At 42.4% G+C, this 19,116-nt stretch overlaps 1 protein-coding gene and 1 pseudogene across 3 annotated transcripts in view; one reads left to right on the top strand and one right to left on the bottom strand.

Annotated features, from left to right (window-relative positions):
* Positions 1 to 842: 842 nt before the first annotated feature.
* Positions 843 to 7,463, bottom strand: LOC108303574 (annotated as a pseudogene). The gene is made up of 2 exons (XR_001824908.1): positions 7,325 to 7,463; positions 843 to 1,457 (listed from the first exon to the last, which is right to left on the bottom strand). The product of XR_001824908.1 is annotated as an interferon-induced transmembrane protein 3-like (transcript).
* Positions 7,464 to 11,803: 4,340 nt separating this feature from the next.
* Positions 11,804 to 19,116, top strand: part of GPRC5D (G protein-coupled receptor class C group 5 member D) — a 10,317-nt gene continuing 3,004 nt past the window's right edge. For both annotated transcript variants that reach the window (XM_017528104.1, XM_017528110.2), the window contains exon 1: positions 11,804 to 12,707. In XM_017528104.1, the coding sequence (XP_017383593.1) occupies positions 11,813 to 12,707 (895 nt within the window). In that variant the 5' untranslated portion in view covers positions 11,804 to 11,812. The remainder of the gene's footprint in view (positions 12,708 to 19,116) is intronic.

Genomic DNA, 19,116 nt, shown 5'->3' with positions numbered 1-19,116 from the left:
TCTCTTCTATGTGTTACAACAATGTTGGGAACATGCAGAAGCCATAATTATTACCTTTAGAAGGAAAATTTTAAGACTTCGGAATGAACATCCCTTCCATGGAATGCTGGGGCCTCTGGGATTATCTGATCCTATGGGAATATGTGCCTTTGATTTTGACTAGGCTATTTAAAAACTCTGCAGAAATAAAAGTTAACATATGGAAAGCTGATTGCAATGCAAATAATTCTTGCATACAGGCATACACTTAAATTCTGTTCAGTGGAGTTTCAGCTGAAGAATTGGAACAAGAGGATTAATTTCCCAGATGGCTTTTCCATTCACATGTCTGGTGCTTTGTCAAGGACAGCTAGAAGGCTGGGCTCAGCTGGTACTATTGACCAGAGAATCTATATGTGGGCTCTTACGTAGCTTGGGGTTTTCAGAACATGGCAGCTGTGTCCTAGGAAGAGCCTTTGGACCAAGCCTTTTGGTCGGAGAGACCAAAACAGAAGCTGCAAGGCTAATTTTCACCCAGCCTTGGAATTCACGCATCCTCACTCCCACTGCATTTTATTGGTTACAAGAGAGTCGCTAAAGCCAACCTAGATTCAAGTGGAGAGGAATTAGACCCCACCTCTCTTTGGAAGGAATGTCAGATAATTACAGCCACCTTTTAAAATTGCTGCCTTTTGATTCCTTAAATGTGTTTAACATATTAAAGTGTATCATACAGCTGAGTGCAGTGGTTCGCACCTGTAATTCCAGCAATTTGGGAGGCCAAGGTGGAATGATTGTTTGATGCCAGGAGTTCAAGACCAGTCTGGTATAGCGAGTTTCTGTCTTCATGAAAAATTTTTAAATTTTTTTTTCCAGGAACACGTGCACTTTATTGAATGCCATTGTAGCAAAGTGTGTGAGGATAAAGGGCTGATACAGAACTCGGTTCGGGGGGCAGGGCGAGGAATGGAAGATGGAGTACACGAGATACAGGTCATGGGCAGAGCTCCTGGCCTGGAGGCTGCCTCCTGCTCTATCGATAGATGTGGAGGATCAACACGGGGATAATGACAAGCAGAATGGTCATGATGATGCCCAAAATCAGGGCCCAGATATTCAGGCACTTGGCAGTGGAGGCGTAGGCCTGGGCCCTGTCAGGTTGCCAACCATCTTCCTGTCCCTAGACTTCACGGAGTAGGCAACCACTATGAAGCCCAGGCAGCAGGAGTTCTTGAAGAGGGTGTTGAACAGGGACCAGATGACAGGGTCGGGCACGGAGGTCTCGCTGCGGATGTGGATCACGGTGGATGTCGGGGGAGCAGGGTTGTGGGGCGCCCCCAGCACAGTCACCTCGTGCTCCTTCTTGATTGTCTCATAGTTAGGAGGATGGCCAGTGTTGGCAGGAGTGAAGAAGGTTTTGACAGTGTGGTTCAAGGTGGCCAGGGAAGACCAGCTGTGGTCAGGTTGCTGGGATGGTTCTCAGTGAGCTCTCCCTTTCCACCATAGTTTGGATTTCTCCAATTGGTTTTTAAGACAAAGTCTCATTCTGTCGCCCAGGCTAGAGTGATGGCATGATCTTGGCTCACTGCAACCTCTGCTTCCTGGGTTCAAGCAATTCTCATGCCTCAGCCTCCTGAGTAGCCTTGGATTACAGGTGTGCACCAGCACATCCAGCTAATTTTTATATCTTTAGTAGAGATGGGGTTTTGCCATGTTGGCCAGGCTAGTCTCAAACTCCTGGCCTCAAGAGATCCACCCGCCTTGGCCTTCCAATGCGCTGGGATTACAGGCATGACCTACTGCACCTGGTCTAAAATTTTTTTAATTAAAAAAATATATTAGCTGAGCGTGGTGGTGTGCACCTGTAGTTCCAGTTATGCTTGAGCCCAGGAGTTCGAGGCTGCAGTGAGCTTTGATCGCGCCACTGAACTCCAGCGCCAGTGCCAGAGCAAGACCCTGTCTTAAAAAAAGAAAAAGAATACACTGCCCCCAAATCAGCTAAATGTGCACTTTTACTAACCAAATACCACATTCAAAAATATTTGCCATAGGAGATAGCTTTTCGATTTAACAAAATCCAAATCTTATTTCAGAGTGTTTTTCCTCATGGTAACCAGGACTTTGACTATGTGTAGTAAGTGGATATGGTCAGCTTCAATATCTGAACAAAATATTTCTACAAGTTTTGCCCACTGGCATCTCATTTGATTTCAATAAATCCATGAAGTTCAGTAAAATTTCTTTAGCTGCCAAAGCCTCATGATGAATAAACCAGGGCTGTCAATTTTTTTTGTTTGTTTGTTTTTTAACAATATTTATTAATTCTGCCATATTTTCTGGTTTTATTTGTTGTCCACACTTACAATTCTTTTACATTTTTTTCAATTTAAATAATATTCAGTGTATGGCAATTCCTCAAAGAACTAAAAACAGAATTACTATTGGACCCAGCAATCCCATTACTGGCTATATACCCAAAGAAATATACATCATTCTACCATAAAGACACATGCACATGAATGTTCATTGCAGTGTTCCTCACAATAGCATACACATGGAATCAACTTAAATGCGCATCAATGACAGATTAGATTTAAAAAAATGTGATAAATATACACCATGGAATACTATGCAGCTATAACATAAAATGAGTTCATGTCTTTTGCCGGAACATAGCTGGGACTGGAGGCCATTACTCTTAGCAAATTAACACAGAAACAGAAAATCAAATACCACATATTCTCACTTATAATGGGGAGCTAAATGATAAGAGCTTATGAACACAAAGCAGGAAAAAACAGACACTGGGGTCTGCTTGAGCGGGGAGTGGGGGAGGGGGGAGAGGAGCAGAAAAGATCACTACTGGGTACTGGGCTTAATACCTGGGTGGTGAAATAATCTGTATAACAAACCCCTGTGACACGAGTTTACCTATGTCACAAATCTTCACACGTACCCACAAACCTAAAATAAAACCTAAAAATTAAAAAAATAATAATATTCAATCAGCAATATACTTTTCCAACTGAGAGATTATATCTAATCCAGTTGAGGGCAAAATAAAATTTAAGGTCGGGTGCAATGGCTCACACCTGTAATCCCAGCACTTTGGGAGGCTGAGGCAGGCAGATCACCTGAGGACAGGAGTTCGAGACCAGTCTGGCCAACACAGTGAAACCCCGTCTCTATTAAAAATACAAAAAAAAACTTAGTTGGGTGTCGTGGCCCACACCTGTAATCCCAGCTATTCGAGAGGCTGAGACAGGAGAATCACTTGAACCCAAGAGGCGGAGGTTGCAGTGAGCCGACATCGTGCCATTGCACTCCAGCCCAGGCAACAAGCGCAAAACTCTCAAATAAAATAAAATAAAATAAAATTTAAACAACACAACGAATTCTCCATTCAAACTGTCTTGTCAGTCATATCTGATCTGACTGAAAGTGTTGGTGACTTGCAATGTCAGTGCTTTCTTCATTAAGTTGAATCACAAAATCTGTACCAGGCTGTAATTACATTTGAAAACATCCCCTCTTATTGTTCTATAATAGTATAGATTTGATGAGATATTATGGGTTACTAAAAGGTACAATTTTTAATTTTTCAGCTGACTTATCATTTTATCATAAAAAATCTCATCCATCTTGGAAGAATAATTTTTGACAGCTGCGTGACCCATTTTTTTTGCCCCAATACACTACTAAGTAGGTGATTATAAGGCTCTTTCATTAACAGTAGTTGACAACTTATAAGTTACAGTATTAATAATCATACATATTTTTCCTTTTGAAACATTTTCTTGACTTATTGACAAGATATTATGTTGTCTTTCCAGGCATGATTTTTATTTTGAAGTTTTTAAGTTTTCAATTATAAAAATTTTATTGTAAATTACATGTTGAGTCTGTCATTTTTGTTAAGTCTTGCATATTTTATAAATCACATTTAAATAATCTTCACTATGAGGTCTTGCATATATTTTTTCCATTTTAGAATGCAACTCAAATAATATAAAATAAAAAATTGTATTCTCTTTTGGGTTTCGGTGGGGAGAGTTTGAGACAGGGTCTCATGTGTCACCCAGGCTGGAGTACAGTGGTGCCATCTGGGCTCACTGCAGCCTCAGCCCCCTGGGCTCAAGTGATCCTCCCAACTCAGCCTCCTGAGTAGCTGGGACTACAAGTGTGCACCACCATGCCTGGCTAATGTTTGTATATTTTGTAAAGATGGGTTTTTGCCATGTTGCCCAGTCTGGTCCTGGAATCAAGAAATCTGCCTGCCTCAGCCTCCCAAAGTGCTGAGATTATAGGAGTGAGCCACCACACTTTGTTAGACTCCACATTTTCCTCAATATTGTCAAATTTATACTTCCAGATGCGCAAAAAATTCTTCATAAAAATTGTCTTGTCAGTCATAGCTGATCCGACTAAAAGTGTTGGCAATTTGCAACATCAGTGTTGGGATTAAATCGAATCACAAAATCTATACCGTACTGTAACTGCAGTTAAAAAAAAAAAAAAAAAAAAAAAAAACATTGCCTCTTGGCCAGGTGTGGAGGCTCTCCTGTAATCTTAGCACTTTGAGAGGCCAAGACAGGTAGATCACCTGAGGTTGGGAGTTCGAGAGCAGCCTGACCAACATGGAGAAACTCCGTCTCTACTAAAAATACAAAATTAGCTTGGTGTGGTGTTAGGCGCCTGTAATACCAGCTACTCAGGAGGCTGAGGCAGGAGATTCATTTGAACCCAGGAGGCAGAGGTTGCAGTGAGTTGAAATTCTGCCATTGCACTCCAACCTGGGCAACAAGAGTCAGACTCCATCTGAAAAAAAAAAAAAATTGCCTCTAATTATTCTGTAATAGTACAAGTGTCAACAAGCTGAACTTGAATATACCTCTATATTTTTACATCACCTGCTTTTTTCTAATAATAAAGCAGCTCTGTATAAGAGAATGTATACTAGTTCAATTAAAGTGTTATAATAGCTACAAACTGAAAAAAAAAAGTAGAATACTTCTATTCCAAAAAATACCCTGACATTCATAAGTGACACTCAGTTGAGAGTATTGACAATTTGCTAATCAATTACTACGGCACTTCACAACGAATTGCACATTACATCAATATCAAATTAAACTGTGCAACATTCATATCCTGATAGAAAACTGATCAAACTATGCATCAAATACCAGAAAACTGAATAACATACCCAGGGCCAGCGATATAATTTCTGGAGCCAAATGCAAAACAAAAATATGCAGCCCAGGCTGGGTGCAATGGCTCACACCTGTAATCCCAGGACTTTGGGAGGCCAAGGCATGTGGGGCACTTCAGGTTAGGAGATCAAGACCAGCCTGGCCAACATGGTGAAACCCCATCTCTACTAAAAATACAAAAATTAGCCAGGTGTGGTAGCATACACCTGTAATCCCAGCTACTCAGGAGACTGAGGCACGAGAATCACTTGGTTCAGGAGACAGAGGTTGCAGGGAGCTGAGATTATGCCAGATTATGCCACTGCACTCCAGCCTGGGAGACAAAGCTAGACTCCGAGGAAAGAAAAGACAAAAAGAAAAGAAAAGAAAAGAGGGAAGGGAAGGGAAAAGAAGGGAAGGGAAGGGAAGAGAAAAGAGAGAGAGAGAGAGAAAGAAGGAAAGAAAGATAAAAGAAAGAAAGAAAAGAAAGAGAAGAAAGAAAGAAGAAAGAAAGAAAAAGAAAGAAAAAGGAAGAAAGGAAGAAGAAAGAAAGAAAAAGAGAAGAAAGGAAAGAAAGAAAGAAAGAAAGAAAGAAAGAAAGAAAGAAANGAAAGAAAGAAAGAAAGAAAGAAAGAAAGAAAGAAGAAAGAAAGAAAGAAAGAAAGAAAGAAAGAAAGAAAGAAAGAAAGAAAGAAAGAAGGAAAAGAAAAGGAAAGAATGGAGGGAGGGAGGGAGGGAAGGAAGGAAGGAAAGAGAGAAAGAGAAAGAAAATATGCGGCCCTGCTTGGAAATGAACAAGTCAATTCCTTCTTTCTAAGGGCCCACCGTTCCAACCCAAGGCAGACAGATGAGCCCAGGTGAGGGATGGCAGTAGTCACAGAGCAGAAGCGGAAATGGGGAGGCTAACCGGGCAACCCACCCACCGCAGGGTGGGTGGCCAGGAGCCTTTATCAGGAAGGAGGGGAGGCCATGGAAGGCAGGGTGGGGTATGAGTCAAGGCTCAAGCCTCAGCACATGCTTCTGTGCCCTGCCCACTTCACTTACCGAACACAAATTCAAAGTGCAAGTATTAACAATTTCAATATGGCAACCACAGGGTAGCAGATTCCAAGCACAGGGCCCTTCTGAATGGGGTTCCCCATACAACTGCACTGGTTACACCCTCGTGAAGCCAGCGCCGGGGATGCCAGTGAGCAAAAGAACAAATGAGCTACTCCTGACCGATGCATTCTGCCCCACACAGCCTGTCCTCACATGGCCAGTCGTGATAGCTGCAGGATGAAGAATATGTGAGGTGCTTTCACATTCTTCTTTTTTTTCCTTCTGGTCAAATCATGCTTAAGGGCTCACGTCTCTCTAAAAGCCTGTCCTTATAAGGTGGGAAGAGTCAGGAGAAGCTGCCTGGTACAACAGCAAGAATATGGCCAGGAGACAAAAAACCTTGGCTGTCATCTTCAGCATTCCATACGGTAAGCACATCCCTTCATCTCTGGGCCTCTGCTTCCTTATTAAATTCCTCATGTTGTAACATTGGCTTCCTTATTATTAATTATTAATATGGGTGAGGCTAGGTAACCTTTAACATTCCCTCCAGCTCTGTTTCTGTGAGAAGGAAACAACATAAATAGGTGTTTGACATAAGGCGTTTGGTGACCTGACTGTTTTATTTCCATTTTTATTGGACTCATTGCAATTGGCGTATTTTGATTAATCAAAGCCATATCCGAGCTGCTTGTTCTGATGTGATCTGGCATAGAAGCCAAAAGAAATGAGCTGTGAGTCATTTGGATGTGTGCAGGCAAAAAGGCCCCTCATATCCTTAAGGCCTAGCTGCAGATGGATCAATTCTATAATGCTAGATTTTAAAATAACAATAATTACTACCTGGGACACAGCCTTTTATCTAAGGTGCTCAAAGGGCTTTGTGGTCATTAACCCATAAATCCACCGGCCTCAAGCCATCAGGAGCTCAAGAGGAATCTCCTTAGAAGACAAGTAGACCAGAAACCAAAACATCACAAGGAGGAGGAATAACAACCGTGACTAAGCAGGAGGAAGGGGGTGGGAGGTGCCGGATCAACAGAACAGTGCTCCTGGAAGAAATAAATGGAAAATCCTCCTGTGATCCTGCTGATAGCAATTTAACCACTCACTAGACTCTTGGAGTGGATGCTCATGGATGTCATATTTCATCATCCAGAAAATCCCTTTACCCTTAATGTAAATTTTAGCCTTCACAGCTTCGGAAAGACTGCTGTTACACCCAGAGCAGGTGAAGGGGATCACTTTCATCCCTCGAATTTTCTTCTTTCATAGGAGAAAACGGCTTGTTGAAGTTAAAGAATCTCTAAAGATAGAACACCACTTCAGAATGATATTGTCAAGGGTTTGTTAGTCTCTGACTTATTTGCAGGTGCTTTCCATAAACACACATCTGTTGAAAAATGATACCGCTATAAAGGACCTTCTGAATGGCCTGGAATTTTATCTTTAGAATCATTCCATTAATCAAACCATCCATCACCTAGGAGGTTGTCCACATGGGAGCAGGTACTATGGGGACAGAAAATGTGCAACCTGACATCCAGGCAGCTACAAATCCAATCAGGAGATGAGATTAATTCAAATAACATAAATGGAGACACTTCTTATTTATTATTCATTTATTTCAATTCATTATTACTTAATATGTATTCATAAGTTAACTAATAGGCAGAAAATAGGGGTTCTGTAATTTTCAATAGAATAGACCCCAAGTCTTATAGAGTTCCTGGTGGAAGGTGATCAGCGAGAATGATTAGGGAAGGCAGGAAGAGTCATAGAGGAGATAAGATGAACAAAATCCTACAGGGAGGGAGAGGATTTGGGTCAAAAACAGAAGAAATGGGAATCAAGCAAAAGGCAGTTTGGGACAGGGACAGCATCTAAGAGAAGGTGAGCAAATAGGAACTTATTTTTTTTGTGAGACAGTGGGAAAACCAAGTGGGCTAAATCATAGATCCTGGAGACGTGAAGGAAGTACAGGTGAACAAGAAAGGCAGAGCCAGATCATGAACGCCTTGACACTAGACTAAACAAGCACTGATTCAAGGTCTTCAGCAGTCCTCTGTCAAAATACATATATTCAGGGGCCGGGTGCAGTGGCCCATGCCTGTAATCCCAGCACTCTGGGAGGCAGAGGCAGGTGGATCACTTGAGGTCAGGAGTTCGAGACCAGCCTGGCCAACATGGTGAAACCCAGTCTCTACCAAAAATATAAAAAACTAGCCGAGCGTGGTGGCATGCACCTGTAATCCCAGCTACCTGAGAGGCTGACGCAGGAGAATCACTTGAACCTAGGAGATGGAGGATGCAGTAACAGAGCGAGACTCCATCTCAAAAAAAAAACCATATATTCAGGAAAATAATCAAGGAGTAACTCGGAGGTGGCGGGGGTGGTTGGCAGGTGTAGGCTGGACACTGTGCTGTGCTGTATTTTGTGTCACCATACGAGAAAAGGAATATGGTACTCCAGTATCAGCCGGTGACTTTTAATTGTCAGTTCTTTATCTAAGGACCTAGAAATGCCCCATGGAATGAGACTCAGAGCAAGGAGGAGAGGAAGGATGGAGGAAAATTACAGCCAAAGCCTTGGGCAATATTAGGGCTGGCTGGTGCAGGTAAGAGTTCACCCACTGTGGGAAGCCTGGGCCTGAGAAAGGATTTTCAAAAGAAAAGAAAAGAGATTAGTAGAGAAGACAAATTTTCCCTGACTCACAGTTTTGCCTGCCACTAGCCATTTTAATGCCAGTAGTAGGCAAAACCACCCTTCCTTAGTGAAACCCTCATTAACTGTACTTTGTTGAATGGATGCTCTTTTGAATGAAAATCAAGATATGAGGGCCAGGCACGGTGGCTCACGCCTGTAATCCTAGCACTTTAGGAGGACAAGGAGGGAGGATCATGAGGTCAGGAGATCGAGACCAGCCTGGCCAACATAGTGAAATCCCCGTCTCTACTAAAAATACAAAATTTATGGTGGCACATGCCTGTAGTCCCAGCTACTCGGGAGACTGAGGCAGGAGAATCGCTTGAATCCAAGAGGCGGAGGTTACAGTGAACTGAGATCGCGTCAATGTACTGCAGCTTGGGTGACAAAGCGAGACTCCATCTCAACAACAACAACGAAAAAATCAAGATATGGGAAAGTCTCCTGAGATGGCATTTTAGGGAATAGGTCAGAAGAAGGACGAAGTATCCTGGTGTGAGTCACCTGAGGGCCCTGTGTAGCTTCCCTGAATGTGTTGGAAAACACAGGGAGGAAACCATCTGTCCTAGATTTCCCCTCGCTTTCAGATTTACACCCGCTCCCTACGGCCAAGGTGCCTCTGGTCAGTAGTAGAAAAAAAAAGAACTGTTCTCACCAAGGAAATCTCTGTAGAAAAGTTGCTGTGAAATGGGAGTAGGTGTGTCTTTTTGTCCTTCCGGTTCTTTTTATAGAGACTGCAGGAACCTCGATGAGAGCCTACCGTTCTTCCGCCCATTTAGGGAGAGATTAAAGAAGCTGAGGCTGGCTCTTTCTTACTCACTGGCAGTTACAACCTCACCATCACTACAGCCTCAGCTTCCACAGTGGACACGGAGAAGGTAAGTCAGAATCAGGGGGCCATGCCCTCAGCTGTAACCAAGGTCACTCCAGCCATCTGGTCTGGGGATAACTGAAGGGAAGTAGAACTAATGGGTATTCAATTGCAGTGGATTTTTTTTTTTTTTTCAAATGAATATGTGGGTTTTTTTTTTTAGACGGAGTCTAGCTCTGTCACCAGGCTGGAGTGCAGTGGCGCGATATCAGCTCACTGCAACCTCCGCCTCCTGGGCTCAAGTGGTTCTCTGGCCTCAGCCTCCTGAGTAGCTGGTACTACAGGCGCATGCCACCATGCCCAGATAATTTTTGTATTTTTGGTAGAGATGGGGTTTCACCATGTTGGCCAGGATGGTCTCGATGTCTTGACCTCATGATCCACCTGCCTCAGCTTCCCAAAGTGCTGGGATTACAGGCATGAGCCACCGCGCCAGGCAGTGGGATCTTTTTCCTCAGCTACCTCAATCAAGACGTGGACTTTGGTACTAAACTGTTCAAAAAGATATTTAAAGAAAGGGATCATTTTGTACAATTCTTTGATGAACAAATAATAGGTGTTTAATTACAACCTGTTGCATTGTATTGACTTGAACTGAAAGAAGGAACAGTCATTAAAATTACTGGGAAACTTTATTCCCAGTAATTCATCTGTCTGTCTCCTTCATGCAATGCATCAGTGTCTAGAATGATCCAATGATCCCTTAATGTTGGCAGTCCTTGTTCCGGAGCCTGATATAACCAAATTCCATCGATCATGCAAACATTGTCACACACCTCCTTTTATGAAAAAGATTTTGTATTAGCTTTCAAAAAGCCTTGGAAATTGGGATACACAAATGGACATATTATCAAGTGAAGTCTGTTCAGCTTTTCTGAGCAGGATGAAGCTAAGATAGTTTTGAGGGGTTTAGGTTGCCTTTCTCATTTCCTTTACTGGCATCCTATATAAAACTCTTATAAATTTGGGGTAATATAGCATGATGGCATTTCCCACCCCCTTAGACTATGTTTGCATATATCTCTGAATTTTTTCCCTGTAGGGAAGCTTAGCATTTAGATAAGTATCATGAGTCCAACAAAATGTAACTGAGGCTCTGGACAGTGTCCCAGGGACAACTTTGGTAAAGATATTTCTTTCATATACCCAGGGGTCCTCATTTCAGAATGAGACATTACAGTGCCCTGCATGGACCACCCAATAGGCATTCTTATAGGTATTAGGTTGGTGCAAATGTAGTTGCCGTTCTTGCCATTACCTTTTTTTTGTTTGTTTGTGTTTTGTGCTTTTTGTTTTAAGACAGGGTCTCACTCTGTCGCTAAGGCTGGAGTGCAGTGGCGCGATCTCAGCTCACTGCAACTTCTGCCTCCCAGGTTCAAGTGATTCTCTTGCCTCAGCTTCCTAAGTAGCTGTGACTACAGGCACGTGCCATCATGCCTGGCTAATTTTTTTAAGTATTTTTAGCAGAGATGGGGTTTCACCATGTTGGCCAGGCTGGTTTTGAACTCCTGACTTCAAGTGATCCACCCGCCTCGGCTTCCTACAGTGCTGGAATTACAAGCATGAGCCACAATATCCTTGCCTTATTTTTTTGTTTTTTGAGACAGAGTCTAACGCTGTCACTCAGGCTGGAGTGCAGTGGGGCGATCTCGGCTCAATGCAACGTTAGTCTCCTGGGTTCACGCGATTCTCCTGCCTCAGCCTCCCGAGTAGCTAAGATTACAAGCGTGCACCACCACACCCAGCTGAGTTTTATATTTTTAGCAGAGATGGGGTTTCACCATGTTGGCTAGGCTGGTCTTGAACTGCAGACCTCAAGTGATCTGCCTGCCTCGGCCTTCCAAAGTGCTGGGACAACAGGAGTGAATCACCGTGCCCGCCATTCTTGTCATTACTTTTAATAGCAAAAACTGCAATTACTTTTGCACCAACCTACGAGCTGCAGAGCTGTCAATTTGTCTCATGCTTTTTCTGCAGGGTATCAGGAAACCATTCTCGTGAGGTCCACACCTAGAAGTCACCATGCACAAGGACTGCATCGAGCCCACTGGAGACTATTTTCTTCTCTGTGAGACGGAGGGACCATGGCGCATCATCCTGGAGTCCCTGGCAATAGTTGGCATCGTGGTCACAATTCTGCTATTCTTGGCATTTCTCTTCCTCATGCGAAAGATCCAAGACTGCAGCCAGTGGAATGTGCTCCCCACCCAGCTCCTCTTCCTCCTGAGTGTGCTGGGGCTCTTTGGACTTGCTTTTGCCTTCATCATCCAGTTCAATCAACAAACTGCCCCCGTACGCTACTTTCTCTTTGGGGTTCTCTTTGCTCTCTGTTTTTCGTGTCTCTTAGCCCATGCCTCCAACCTGGTGAAGCTGGTTCGGGGTTGTGTCTCCTTCTCCTGGATGACAATTCTGTGCATTGCCATTGGTTGCAGTCTGTTGCAGATCATTATTGCCATTGAGTATGTGACTCTCATCATGACCAGGGGTATGATGTTTGTGCATATGACACCCTGCCAGCTCAATGTGGACTTTGTTGTACTCCTGGTCTATGTCCTCTTCCTGATGGCCCTCACATTCTTCGTCTCCAAAGCCACCTTCTGTGGCCCGTGTGAGAACTGGAAGCAGCATGGAAGGCTCATCTTTGTCACTGTGCTCTTCTCCATCATCATCTGGGTGGTGTGGATCTCCATGCTCCTGAGAGGCAACCCACAGTTCCAGCGACAGCCCCAGTGGGATGACCCAGTCATCTGCATTGGCCTGGTCACCAATGCATGGGTTTTCCTGCTGCTGTACATCGTCCCTGAGCTCTGCATTCTCTACAGATCGTGCAGGCAGGAGTGCCCTTTACAAGGAAATGCCTGTCCCGTCGCAGCCTACCAACACAGCTTCCAAGTGGAGAACCAGGAGCTCTCCAGAGGTACTTTCCTAGGGGATTCAGGGAGCAGGTCAGATTTGGGATGGGTGGCGTTATAGTTCAAGCATGGAGATGCACATTCTCAGAATCAAGGTTAAATTTTTATGGAAAATGAGTTCTTCCAAAACATAGAGCTCTATGGGGAGAGACTAAGACATAAATGAATCAAAGGCCCTAAATAAAGAGGGTGTGACTCTGAATATTCTTACTGGCTATGGAAAGACATCCACTATTAAATGAGTTAACCAGCCCTAAATTAGGCCTGGACCATGTGATTTTGCATGACATCTAATGCTAAGTCCAGATGTGCTGGCTGTCAAATGCAAAAGCCAATGCTGGCAGCAGTGATGGACATTTTAAAAATTTGTCTCAAAGCTGATTTGCCCAAACATAATCTAAAACTGATTCACAGGACTCATCACCTCATTAAAGCCACAAAGCCCAATCACTTCTGGATTTCAACTTTTCAAACCATTTACTGTTTAAAATCCTTCAAGGTTTACAAAAAGCGAGAGGAAGAGCCATTACATCCTAATTCTAAGTAAAGACTCAGATGTGTGATCATTAGGAGAAAGAAAGTAACTTGCTTATGTGACATTTTCATAATACTTCCTGGGTCATATTTTTATCCAAGCCACCTGACTACATGTTGTTAAGGAATAAAACAAATTATCCATGGCAACAAGGATGCTTGGACCTCAACAACCTGGGGGAAATAGTAGCTAATTTCGGTTATCTGGAAGTATGTCAAAACTCATTAATTCCTTTTCTGAAACATCTGGGCTATTATCCAAAACCCAATATCATAGTTTTACATGAATTTTTATGTCTTAATAGGCATCTGATTTCTCACATTTTATTTCTAATGTGTAACAATGATGTTATTTTATATATTGTATAGCACACATAATGCTCACCAGGCTCAAAAGCTTCACATAAGCTTCCTTTTAAGTACATACACTTTTTTTTTAGCTGTAATCTATGGCTAATTGCACATTCAAATTAAATCCTGTTCAGATAAATGCATCCATTAATTCTTTTCAGTTCAGTTGACCAAAAGTTGGAAATTGACACTACACATTTTTTCTTATAAAAGTTTTTCATTGCTTGTTGACGATGCATAATCACATCGCTGAGGCTTGTGGCAGAATTGCAGAGTCAATCTTTCCTGAAAATACTTCCCATAGTTCTTACCAGAAGATAAAACTTCTTGTGTTTGTTTTTGTTGCTGCTGTTGTGTTTCTAGGAAACAGAAGTCAGAGCAAAAAAAATTCTTAGAGTTTCATAATAAACCAGAATACACTGAGATTTGTAATGATCAATATTCCATACCCCACAAAATACCAGCAAGTGCTGAAAGGGTTCAAAGGAGTATGTTAGTTGTAAAGCAAGGGCTTGCAAAAATCTGATGATTGCTGGTTTGGCCAGGAGTATCCTATTACTCAAGCAAAGTTAGAAAATCCATTTCTGAGCAGGAAATAGTCTGCCAATGATAGTCATCATCAATGTAACTTGAAATTTTGTGGAAAAAAAAATCAATAGTGTTGTAAAGAGCATATGGATTGGCTGGGCTCTGTGGCTCACATCTGTAATCCCAGCACTTTGGGAGGCTGAGGCAGGTGGATCACTTCAGCTCAGGAGAAGGAGGGAAGAAAGGAAGGGAGGGAGGGAGTGAGGAAGGCAGGAAAGAAGGCGGGAAGGCAGGCAGGCAGGAAGGAAGGCAGGCAGGAAGGCAGGAAGGCAGGAAGGCAGGAAGGCAGGAAGGCAGGAAGGCAGGAAGGAAGGAAGGAAGGAAGGAAGGAAGGAAGGAAGGAAGGAAGGATTGCTCTCCAAGATCGGGCAAAATAACCAGAAGCTTAAGCTCAGAAAGTAAAATCAGGATTTTGATATTTATACCTGGAAGAAGTACAAATATCAAAATTTAGAGGAACAATTAAAACTCAATTAAAAGTGCAGGATTCACCTAGCTAGGAAAAACATACAAATAGATACAAAATGGGTAAGAGCTAGAGAAGCATAATAACAATAACCTGAAATATCCTAAGTGTTATGGTAGCCATGAGCTGACAGTAGGGAAACAACTTACTACTGACTTTGCTTTTGTTTGATCAAGAAACAATCATGGTACTGTATAAACAGATGTGTGCTCAGCAAGAACAACCGTGCCGTTGTACCCAGCATCGGTTAGTCTCCAGCAGGGACACCCACTGATCCACTAACGAGAAGTGTGGGGAGCTTGAGGAGGCTTGCCAGAACCCCACAAAGATGATTAAAGGATTTAATATCAGACCTGTGTGGAAAGGTGAAGACAGTGAGAATGAGATGGTCATTCTTAAGCTTTGTGTGCTTTATCAGACTATCCAAGCTGTCTCTTGAAATTCTGTCCCATGCTGTTTGAGTCCATGAGGCATGCATTTGTGATGTGACGCTTCTGACTAATGCTGTTTGTAGCTGTGATTCCAGTCATATAATTATTTGATTTACCACTGGGTTGTGAGAACAGAATTATTCAGCTGAAAGGAGAGTAAGAAAGGGGTGCCTAGCTGAAAATTTCACAAGCATGGCTGGGCACAGTGGTTCACACCTGCAATCCTAGCACTTTGGGAGGCCAAGACGGGTGAATCATCTGAGGTCAGGAGTTAGAGACAAGCCTGTCCAACATGGTAAAACCCTGTCTCTATTAAAAATACAAAAATTAGTTGGGCATGGTGGTGCATGCCTGTAATCCCAGCTACTCGGTGGGGGGCTGAGGCAGGAGAATCACTTGAACCTGGGAGGTAGAGGTTGCAGTGAGCAGAAATTGTGCCTCTGCACTCCAGCCTGGGCAACAGAACGAGACGCCATCTCAAAAAAAAAAAAAAAAAAAAAAAGAAAGAAAGAAAGAAAATTTCACAAGTACGAAGACCTCTCCCCAAGAGGCAGTGCTCCTGTTTTCCATCTCCAGCTAAAGACAGTGGGTGGAAATGGACTCAGAGGCATGAGAGATTTAGATTAAATATGAACGTAAGAGTTGGTGGACAGAAAGAGATCAGCAAAGGGGATTAAGAATTTCATTTCCCTGGAATTCTTTCTAAAGAAGATTAGGCTTTATTCTTCTGAAGTGGCTTAGGGACTTAATTTTAAGATATAAAAACATCTGGATGGAGAATGAAAATGCAATCAAGTGTGTTACTGTAGGACTCCAAACAAATGGGTATAAATATTATTTGCCCTGTGTTATAAGTGTGTCCCTGAGAAGCTGTATATTGATTGGACTTTGAAAAATCAGTTGGTTTCAACCAAAATCTTGTGCCAAAAATATAGATACATGCTCTTACAGCATTTGATTGAAATTTAGCATGCTCAGGCCGGGCATGGTGGCTCATGCTTGTAATCCCAGCACTTTGAGAGGCCAAGGCGGCCAGATTGCGAGGTCAAGAGATCGAGACCATCCTGGCCAACATGGTAAAACCCCGTCTCTAAAAAAAGAAATTAAAAAAAAATTAAAAAAAGAAATGTAACATCCTCAACATATTGTTAGGCACAGGAAACTTCAACAAAAAGATTAGGGCAAAGAATTTGTGTACATGTAAATGAAGCAATTAAAATGTAAAATAAAAATAGAGACAGAATTCTGAACTTATTTTGATGTTTAACTACTTCATTTACATGCACCTGGTATTATGGTTTTGTTTTGTTTTGTTTTTTAACATAGTCTTCATTAATTAGATTAGTTAATGGATATAAAACTTGTTTTATATTTAATTTGGAGTTGGTAAGTTTTGGAATATTTCTCTTCCTGAATAAATGGTAACTAATCTCCAAAATAAATACATAGAATAAAATCAGTAGGTCTTTTGAGAATCTTAAATGTGATATAATTTGCAGAAATCTTAAATATGGTAGAATATCGGCTATGAATGGCTTTATGAGGGGGAAAACTCTTCTAATTATTGCCTGCCTTATCTGTTTTAGACTAATTAGAATATCGTTATATCAAATTTGCTAACAGCAAGGCCCATCTGTATTTGAAAGTGTCTGCCAGGCGTGGTCCCAGTACTTTGGGAGAGTGAGGCGGGTGGATCACCTGAAGTTAGGAGTTCAAGTCAGACCTGGCCAACACAGTGAAACCCCGTCTCTACTAAAAATACAAAAAATTGGCCAGGCATAGTGGCAGGCACCTGTAGTCCCAGCTACTTGGGAGGCTGACGCAGGAGAATTGCTTGAATATGGGTGGTGGAGGTTGCAGTGAGCTGAGATCACACATTGCACTCCAGCCTGGGATACGAGAATGAAACTCCATCTCAAAAAGAAAAAAAGAAAAGAAAGTGTCACATTACCATGGGCGTTTTTCCATCCAGTGTTTGGATGCTTACAGACAAAGCTCCTAAGATTCTTTTTGAAAATATTAGATAATCAATGAGTCTACATAATATAAAAATGAGTCAACGAGTATAAAACAAGATGAACCAAGAAAACACTATTTCTGCAAACATCAGCCCTTCTGGTTGTTTCCCTAGCAAACTCCAACTTTTGCCAAATATAGCCCTTTTTGATGATTCTCAACATTTTCTCTTCAAGGCACATTCGCCTTACCAGGGAAAATCCAACTTAAAAGGTCCCAGGTGGTGTCATTTTTGTTTGTTCTTTCGTGCACGGAAAGTTCTTTTTTGTCATTCTCAAGTTACAGGTCACAGAGAGAGAGCTAGCTTAAAGCAGGGAAGAAAACAGTGGGGTCATAGGCAGGATTTGTTTGGTCTGAGGACAGGTAAGTCAAGGATGATGACATTGATAAAGATTCAGAGAGCTTAGCTGGATGTGGTGGTGCATGCCTGTGCTCCCAGCTACTCAGAAGGCTGAGAGGGGAGGATCACTTGAGCCCAGGAGTTCAAGGTTGCAGTGAGCTATGATCATGCCACTGCACACTCCAAAAAAAATTAAATTTAAATTGAAAAAAAAAAACAAATTCAGGGAGCCGGAGCATAATTGGACAGCAAGGGGCAGTGGAAAGAGTGCAGAATCAGGCCTCACGTGCCCAGGCTTCGAGATTCTGCTTCTTAACAACTTTAAGACCAAACCAAGGTCCTCAAGCCCTAGGAGCCTCAGATTCCTCATCTTTAAATGCTGCTCATCACGTCCCTCCCTGCCTCCTCCACAGATAAATAGAAGGTCTTACTCAACTCAGACTTCCTATCACACAGGTGCAGATTTAGTGTAAAAAAGCTGCTCAGCCATTTTGTAAACTCATGAACTACAGCTAGAGCTGGAAGACTTAGGGTTTTCTAACTGATGATCTGGTTTGATGAGAATGTTGGATAAAAGCTGGTTCCCAAGAGACTGAGTGTGAAGGAGCCTTGTTATGACACAAGGAGCAAAGTTGAGCCAAGGATTCGGTTTATTCTACCATGAAGGAAAGATTTTCTTTTTTTTTTTGAGACGGAGTTTTGCTCTTGTTACCCAGGCTGGAGTGCAATGGCAGGATCTTGGCTCACCACAACCTCTGCCTCCTGAGTTCAAGCAATTCTCCTACCTCAGCCTCCTGAGTAGCTGGGATTACAGGCACGCGCCACCATGCCCAGCTAATTTTTGTGTTTTTAGCAGAGATGGGGTTTCACCTTGTTGACCAGGATGGTCTCGATCTCTTGACCTCATGATCCACCCGCCTCGGCTGCCCAAAGTGCTGGGATTATAGGCGTGAGTCACCGCACCTGGCCCGAAGGAAAGAATTTCATGTATCACAGCATCCAACTGCTTTAAAAAAAAAAAAAGTCACTAAGAAGAGGATGTCAGAGCATCTATTCTAACTGCAGCATCACCACCAATAACCATATACAAAGGATAGCTCATGAGTATTTTCTATATAGCATGCCCCATTCCAAGGACTTTATATAATATTTTTATATAATCTTCAAAACAGTCCTATGAGATGGACTTACTGTTATGACTGTCATTATTCCTCTTTCATTTCCATCGGGAAACAAAGGTAACAAAATGTTAAGGAACTTGGCCCTGGGTAGGTAACACAAGTGAGAGAGCCAAGCGGTCCTTCTCCAGGGTCCATCCACTCAACATGAAACCCCTAAGTGTGAATGCTACTGACATGGTTATGTCTATGATCATCAAAAAACAACTAGGTACCCAGCAAGTTCCTGGTCTTCGAGACAGGCACAGCTCCTGTCTTTACAGAGCTTATAGTCTGGTTGAGGAGACAGTCATTAAACAAATACCTATGTCTGTGATTATCCTACGACAATACAGAATTGTCTCAAGTGATCTCTTTTATTTTGACCGATTTTAAAAATTGAATTCAAGCATATGTGGTGGCTCAGACCTGTAATCCCAGCACTTTGAGAGGCCAAGGTGGGAGGTTTGAGGCCAGGAGTTTAAGATCAGCCTGGGAAAATTTTTAATTTTTTTTTTTTTTTTTTTTTTT

Source organism: Cebus imitator, unplaced genomic scaffold (genome assembly GCF_001604975.1).
Source record: "Cebus imitator isolate Cc_AM_T3 unplaced genomic scaffold, Cebus_imitator-1.0 Scaffold2, whole genome shotgun sequence".
Lineage (NCBI taxonomy): Eukaryota > Metazoa > Chordata > Mammalia > Primates > Cebidae > Cebus > Cebus imitator.
This window is presented reverse-complemented; position numbering and strand designations above follow the sequence as displayed.